This window comes from Gekko japonicus, unplaced genomic scaffold, assembly GCF_001447785.1.
Source record: "Gekko japonicus isolate JY-2015 unplaced genomic scaffold, Gekko_japonicus_V1.1 scaffold1195, whole genome shotgun sequence".
NCBI classification, from domain to species: Eukaryota; Metazoa; Chordata; class Lepidosauria; order Squamata; family Gekkonidae; genus Gekko; species Gekko japonicus.
In genome coordinates this window covers 532417-540576 of record NW_015176007.1, presented here as the reverse complement: position 1 = coordinate 540576, position 8160 = coordinate 532417, and the positions used below count along the sequence as shown (strand labels likewise).

At 48.3% G+C, this 8160-nt stretch overlaps 1 protein-coding gene across 1 annotated transcript in view; it reads right to left on the bottom strand.

Moving 5' to 3' along the window:
- Positions 1-4412: 4412 nt before the first annotated feature.
- The window catches only part of LOC107123279 (ficolin-2-like), a 32906-nt gene continuing 29158 nt past the window's right edge, over positions 4413-8160 (bottom strand). The window contains exon 10 of the mRNA XM_015426504.1: positions 4413-5037. Coding sequence (XP_015281990.1) covers positions 4787-5037 — 251 coding nt within the window. The 3' untranslated portion in view covers positions 4413-4786. The remainder of the gene's footprint in view (positions 5038-8160) is intronic.

Below are 8160 nucleotides of genomic sequence, written 5' to 3'. Positions count from 1 at the left end.
AAGGGTCCACTAAACATCATTCGGCCCTGTCTACCCTGTTTCATTCTTGTCGGCCTGAAGCAGGTGGCCGGGTCCACGAAACGCCTCGCTGCCGGTATTTGCAATGGATGGGTGTCCTTCAGCACAGGGAAGCAATGTGGGTCAATTTCAGGGGGTCTGCCTCCAGGGAAGCCTGGAAGGGCCGGGTGGGTCCTGGCAGCCTCAGCCCCACTTGGCTATGCTAATGAAGGGAGAGGGTGAGTCTGGGCTTTGTAGGTGGCCACTGGCAAAAAGGAGCAGTGCTACGGCCATTTCGCGCGCCAGGCTTCCAGCTGGTGCCCCTGCCAAAAACGATGTGCCATCTGTACAGTTCCTTCCATGACCTCCAGCTCCTCAATCAAAGTGGCCAGCTGCCCAGAAAGAATTCTGTTCTGTGGAGGTCCTTTGCCAGCAGAAATAAACCCACAAACTGATGAAGCAGAATATTTGCTGTTCACAGCATCTGGGAAGTCGCTGTCACCTCATCCCCCTTTTCAGGGGAACAAACCAAATGTCAAAAAGAGAACTGAAAAGTCTGGAGAGGGCCTGGGAAAGCCCCTATCACTGACCACAGAGGCGTCACAACTTCTTCCCCCAGATGCCCTTGCCCACGTGCCTGCAGCCAGGCTGTGTGGGTGTTGAGCTGAGGGGCACAGACGGGGGTGGGAAGAAGCCTTCCCTTCAGATAGAGACTTTCACCAGTTGTCCTGGGTGCAGCATAGGGCCGGGCATGTGAATGGGTGGGGGGAGTGGCATGTGGGGCGGGGGGTGCTGAGCCCCTACAAACAGGGGTAAGACAATGGGCCACCACTCATCCTGTGACTGCTGGATCATCCCTGCCCAAGGGCACCAGAGGGTGCAGAACCCCAAAAGGCAACCTGGGTAGTAGGGCACCTCCTGCACCAAATATGCTCCCATACTCACTTGTGCTCGATGTGCCCCCTGACATCCTGCCTCACTGCTTCCTCCTCCAACTGTGTATTGTCCTGCCCCCAACCCAGGGACCCCCTGACAAGTCCCCCTATGAGAGGTGGCAGCAGCCACTGGTGGATGGCCATATTCGGATCACTGCAGAAACTATAAAGAGCTTGGCCACTGCCAAGGGCTGCAGGGCCCAGCACCCTCCTGTATGGTGGAGGGAACGGAACCACGTCTTCAGCTGGCTGAATGCCCTCCCGATGACCATGTGTGTCTGGTGGTCGGCTTGATTTGTAGGCTGTGCAATCTGGAAGGATTCAGGAATAGGCAGGCAAAGACAAGGGGCAGAAGACATCAAATTTTGCATGATTCCTGAGCGATGCTGTGTAAATACATGGAAAGGACTTTTATATTTAAAAAAAAAGGCTTGTGTTCTTGCACAATCCCTCTTCAATGCTAGGGATAGGCCTGAAAATCTTAAAAACGGGGAAAGGGGGTGGGTGGGGATTCATGATGGAGGAGGCACAACAATGATTGGAAGGAATTGTGGTAATACATGCCTGGTTTGAAAGGGAAAACGTGGCTAATAGTGGATGATGCTGTGCTATGTGGAATCTTCATTGCAAGTGAGGGCCATAGAAGCAGGCCGTCAGGGAAACAGCTGGCAAAGCGGCCGAGCTTCGCTATCATGAACAATGGGTCAAGCGGATCCTAGCCCTCAGCAATCGGAGGGCTAGGCTCCCGGCCGAGAGCCCATGGAACTCTCAACCACTGTAAATAGCCAGTCACTAGTGTGTGGGGGGGTGTTTGGGGAGTGGGATTGTTGCACATATAAACCGGCCTGTGAACCGGGGAAACTTGTCTTGTTCTGAGCTGAAATAAAGTATGAGAGCTGAAATCGCTAGTAAGTCTCAGTACTTTTCAGTAGAATTAGGTTCTAACCATAGAGTTTTGCCCAAAAACCAGAACGTCACCCCCTGACATCGTGTTTATTTCTGTCTTCCCTCCCCACGGAGGTAATGGGGGGTGGGGAGAGCTGGAAATGAGGGGATCCCCACCCTACTGGGGGACATGGCAACCCTTGGGTGAACTCTATGGCGCTACCTTGCTGAGGTCCTTCCCCTCCCCAAACCCCCCCCCCCAGTTGTGGGAATGGCGCGGCACGTGTCAACATGTATGTCACCCACTGAAATCTCAGTTCTATGTCTCGGTGTATGGCCCCTTACCAAAGGCCGTGGAAAGGTGCAGAAAGAGAAACTGGGCACTGCCTGAGGTGCAGACCCAAAGCTCACACTCACACTGAAAGTTCTCTTAACCTTAATTAACAGTTTATTTAAGGATTAGTACAAGGCTAAAACAAAACAGGGGGGCTGGCTTCCACCAAACGCTACAAGCTTTGGCAACCCAGAATGCAAATTCCTCCCCGAGATGGACAGCCAATCGCAACTTACCAATCAGGTGTTGGAGCAATTCCAAAGATGTTTTATTAACTATCAACAGGACAACTGGCTTGATCTGTTGCCGTACGTGGAATACAGCTATAACTCGGTGCACAGCTCCACCGGGGCGACCCCATTTAAGATGGTGCAGGGGTACGAGGGGGGGGCCCTCCCTACAATTGTATCTGAACCAACCGGACCCAGGGACTTGGAAGTGTGGTGGTCTGACTTGGTTCAGCAATGGACCTTAATTCAAAAGACTCTAGTTAAAGCCAAAGACAATTACAAAGCCCAGGCTGACAAAGGAAGGTCACCAGAATGGGATTTACAACCTGGGGACTCTATGTGTCCACAAAGAATCTAAAGGGCTTGCAACCTGGGAAAAAGCTAAGGTGGAAATATGTGGGACCTTTTAAAGTATTACATGTCATTAACAAAGTGGCTGTTAAATTGGACTTGCCTAAGAACTTCCTGTTTTTCATTTTAGTCTGCTGAAGAAGGATCCTGGACCTTCGACGTGGAGACCTCGACCTCCAGCCCCACCTCCTCTGAGGGTGGATGGGGAACTCATCAAATGATGGAGGACACCTTGGACTCTGTCAAGAGGGACTGGTTATACTATTTGATCAAATTGAGTGATTTTGATCCAAGTCATAATGAGTGGGTTTGGGAAAATCATGTTTGGGCCAAACAGTTAATTCATGCTTTCCCTAGAACACGCCCACACAAGCCCGGGAGCTGAAGGGAGGTCTTGGGAGGGGCAGAATGTAAAGCTCAGACCTCGCTTGTCATGTATTTCCATATGGATTCACATGTACATCTACAGTTCTTATGTAACCTTGTTCCTTTCCATTCCTATTTATTGTCTCTGATGGGAACTGGGGGTGGGGGAGTGGCTGTGTATGGCTGTCTGCTTTGCTTGGTTAGTGCTACCTTGTAATAGTTCTCACGCAGGGGCCACCTGACTGTGCTGTAAACATTTTGGGATGCGTACGAACTATATTGGGGGGACTGGCATCTGGAACCCAGTTTTGACACAGAACTAGTCTTCCTCAGTGGTCAGTATCAGCCTACTATCTGGGAAGCCAAAATTCAAAATCCCCAAAAGAAATGCACTTGGTCTGGACACACATGCTCAGCCTAATCCACCTCACTGGCTAGTTGTCATTCCTTATCTAAATAGTTCACATGTCTTTCCTACTGAGAAAGATTGGATCATGAGGGCATGAATACAGTGAAAAGGGGGAGGGAACCCAGTTGCACCCAGGAGAGCCACAGCATAAGAAGCCCAACAAAACACACACACACTGTAGCAAGACACACAAAAGCTCATACCTTGGATAAAACTTTGTTGGTCTTAAAGGCTTTTTGTATTTCTCCCCTGTGGTTGAGGCAGCAAAACAAAGCAAGCTCTCCCTCCTTCTCTCCCTCCCTTCGGGGAGGAGCTTCAGCCAATGAAGGGGAAGAAAGGCTTGCTTTTCTTTCCTGTACAATTGAGGCAGCCTGGCCAGAAAGCAAGCTCTGGCTCATTCCCTCCCCCCGCCTGGGAGGAGGAAGGGGAGGAGCCTCAGTCGGAGAAGGGATCAGAAGCTTGCCTATCTATGTCTCCTGAGCAATTGAGAGAGTCTGGAAAAGCAAGCTATGATGCAGCAGCAGAACTGGAAGAAGAAGCAGGAGACAGCCAGTTCCACTGTGGGCCTGATAGAAGCCCTCTGGGGGCCTGATCCAGCCTGCAGGCTGCTTGTTTGATACCTGTGTTCTGGAGAATCATCATTGGCTGGAGGCTTCAGTTTTGCAACTCACAGCATAGTTTATGTAGCTTTCTTAAGGTTCTACTTCAACAGTAAGACTTAAAATATTCCTGATCTGTCAAGTGTGTTACCTGAACATCAGTACTGGCTCTCAATGTTGTTTCTGCTGCATGGACATTCAATCCCCCCCACTCTCCAGATGCAAGCTCATCTCACAAATATCCCCCATTCCTCATGGTTGCGATGGATACAAAACGACACAAGACTTCAAAGTTCTAGAGTGCACACATTACGATATAATGATTTTATTTAACTTTGTTGTGAATGCTGCCAGAATAATAAACCAAAATCCTTATATTATCGAAGAATTGTACATTTCTGCTCAGCAGGCATACTAGAGATATGTGTCCGTATGAACTAACATGTGAAGATGTTGGCTTGGGTGGAATATTCCTGCTGGCTCAAGACATTCGCATCTCAGGGTCAGAAAATCCCAACTGAACCTTTTGCCACTGTATTCATTAGCCTGTGGTAGAAGCACTATTAAAACAGAGGATTTGTAAAGTGTCTCCTTTGCATTCCCTAATCCTGGCTTGGAAATAGGGAAACTGTCTCTACTCAAATGCAATTGAAGAGACAGCTGTCTCTCACCAATTGTGACTATTCCCGGGGCCTGAATTTCATTTCCGAGCGTTTGTAGGAATAGTTGTACCCTCTGCCAGAATGCCAGTTCACACCATCAGCAAAAGAGGAGTGAGACCCAAGCCAGTACATCCCATTGAGGTTGCTGTGGTGGCAGCTGTTGTACCACCAACCTCCTTTGTAAGTCACTGCACAGTTATTGTTGCCAGGATCCTGCTGTCTGTCTTTGGTGGAGAAAGGCATGTTGTTGTGGGAAGTGAGTGAATCACCTGCAAATGACAGATTAAATTCTAGTTTAGGGGGGTAGACTGCAGACTGGTTCACACATACATACATGTCCATTACAGGACCAGTGCAGAATCTAGGAGTTATTTGCATAGATCAGCTCCCAAAGAACTTGTACATCACCTCTGGTTCAAGGCCATCCAATATATATTTAGATCCCAGTCATCTGGAGTTTGTTCACACGGGTTTGAATATCATCTGGTTTCTCTTAATTTGATGAGGGGGTGGTAGTTATCTGGACTCATTCCACACACAAAAACATAACGTCTGGAGCAATCTGAAAGTGCTGCCTGGAGGGACACAATGATCAAGGTCTTGATCAAGGCCCCTTAGGGGAGTGTAAATACAGGCTGATCAAGTTGGGATAGAGGATGTATTTTTTAGAATGAGAATACTTAATAGATTTTCCGAAGCATGACCTTCTTTATGGACAGTCCATTCCTTACTACAAATTCAGTTCAGATATCACAACCAACTCCAGCATGTATCTGGTTAAGATCAGGCTCATATGTACCTTCCTTCTTCCCCTATGCCAAGACTCACGATGGAAGTTCAGTTAATTCCAGTTAGCAGTAAAGTCCAAATACTTGGCCCATAACTGGAGGCAGAGTCATACCCAAACTATTTCTACATAGGCCCCGGTCACACAGACCAGATAACGCGGGTGGGGGGAGGCGTGGCTCTTCACGCCGGCACAATTAGACCCACCAGAATGCAATCAGACATGACGGCAGCGCACGACGGTTTCATCCGTCAGTGCGTGCGCATCAAGGAGGACAGCCAGGGGGAAAGCCGCGCGCTGGCGCGATCACACAGAACGATTCCATTGGCAGCCCGTGGCAAACCATTTGCTAGTACATTTGTTGAGATACTTTTTAACTGCGCAGCTTCGGCGGCATGCCATGGGTTGGCCACGGGTGCACTAAGCTTGCCAGATGTTGCAGTGTGATTGCACCCTGAAAATCCGCCCAGCATTCATGGCTCTCCCACGGCAAATTCAGCATGTGAATGGGGCCATAGTGAGGATTCTCCATATTGCTTTCATAGCTGCTTCAAATGCAGAGGAATTTGCATTGGTAATGGAACATTCCACATGGGGTTTTCTGCACAATTTTCCCAAATGCAACGCTTGACTGCTTTTTGAGGGTTTAAAAAATGTAATTGCTATAGCATTTTAGTATTAACATTATTGCACTAGAACAATTAGCCATTTCTTTTCAAAAGCCCTCCAGTGGTGCAGTGTGGCACAGCAAAGAAAATGGCACCTGCAAGAAGCTGACAGCAGGAAAACGGTGCTGATGTGTGGGGATGGGTGGGGGGGAGAAGGGCTGTTGAAAAGGAGCGCATTCCTATCCAGATGGCGTGATAATGCACTTGGGCCATGTTCTTTCTTAAAAGATTAGAGTAAAGCAGGAAACAGCATATCAAGGACAAGGAAAGACTAAAAAGAAACTGTTGATACACAACATCATGTGGATGCCCATCCGTAAGTAGGATTTTTAACCACTACTGAATCCTGGTTAATAATCCCAGTTATTGTGAAGGAAAGTAAGCCTAAAAAGTCCAGGCATTCACGTGCCAACACTACAACTCATTGGAGTTAGCTGAAAACTTCAGTCTTCAGCAATCACAGTGTTCTACATTTAGGCAGGGAAATATGGGGGAGACAGTTGTCTTGGCAGAAGTACTTGCAAAAAGGATCTAGGGGTCTTAGTAGACCACACTCAGAAGATGAGTCAGCAGTGTGATGTGGTAGCTAAAAAGGCAAAGGCAATTTGGGGCTGTATCAACAGAAGTACAGTATCCAGGTCACACAAAGTGATGGTATCGCTTTACTCTGATCTGGTTAGACCTCACTTGGAATACTGTGTTGTTTTGGGCACCACAGTTTAAGAAGGATGTTGACAAGCTGGAGTGTGTCCAGAGGAGGGCAACAAAGATGGTGAGGGGTCCTATGAGGAAAGTTTGGAAGGAGCTGGGTTTGTTTAGCATGGAGAGGAGACAACCGAGAGGTTTCAAGTATTGAAGGGCTGCCATATAGAGGATGGAGCCAAGTTGTTGCCCCAAATGTTCAGACCAGAACCAATGGATTGAAAGTAATTCAAAAGAATTTTTGACTAAATATTAGGAAGAACCTCGAACTTCCTGACAGTTTGAGCGGTTCCTCAGTGGAACAAGCTTTCTTGGAAGGTGCTGGGCTCTCCTTCTTTGGAGGTTTTTAAGCAGAGCCTAGATGGCCATCTGACAGCAAAGCTAATTCTGTGAGTTTGTTTGTTTGTTTTGTTTTGTTTGTTTATTCATTCATTCATCCAACTTTTATCCCGCCCTTCCGCCTAAGTGGCTGAGGGCAGCTCACAGCATTAATAAAACCAACATAGATTGACTTCCGGCGCTGCGGCGCTGCGTTCGGACACGTTTCTCGGAGCTCCCGAGAACGCCCGTCTCCCGCACGCTTTTTCGGAGCCCCCCGAGGTTCGGGGGAGCTCTGCTCGTCTCTCCTGGGGGGAGAGCGGGTGCAGGAGGCTTGGCCGGCCCCCCCGTTCCCATGGCAAGGGCGGGGGCGAGACCGGCTTGCCTCGAAGCAGGAGCGTCGGGCAGCAGGAAACATGGCTGCCGGGTTTTCCTAGTAGCAGCAGCCAGCCGTGCTTTTAAACCTTCTACGTTATTGGTGGTGTTGGGTGTAACACAATGGTGAGTCAGTTATCGATCCTTTTCCTCTGGAGTTTATACGCTACAACCTGGATGAAATAAAAATACCCCTTTTGATGATTTCCCCGCACTGGTAAAGAGAAGCGGCCGGGGAATGCGTTGGGGACCGAGTTTAAGACATTTGCTGGGGCAAGAGATAATTTCTGCTGGACGTAATACCACTATAAATGAAGTACGGAGAGGGTCTCTGTTCATTGGAGTTGAATAAGAGAAATAAAATGCTGTAAGGAGCCAGAACAAAATGGAGGCGGACATTTCTAAAAGGATAAAGGAGGCAATATTGAATGAAACTAAGTCTGAACGTTTCCAAGAATCCCTGCAAAAAGAACTAAATAAGGCACTTAATTCTGCATGGGAGAACTTTTTTGCAAATGCTCAGGATACATTAAACAAAAAGG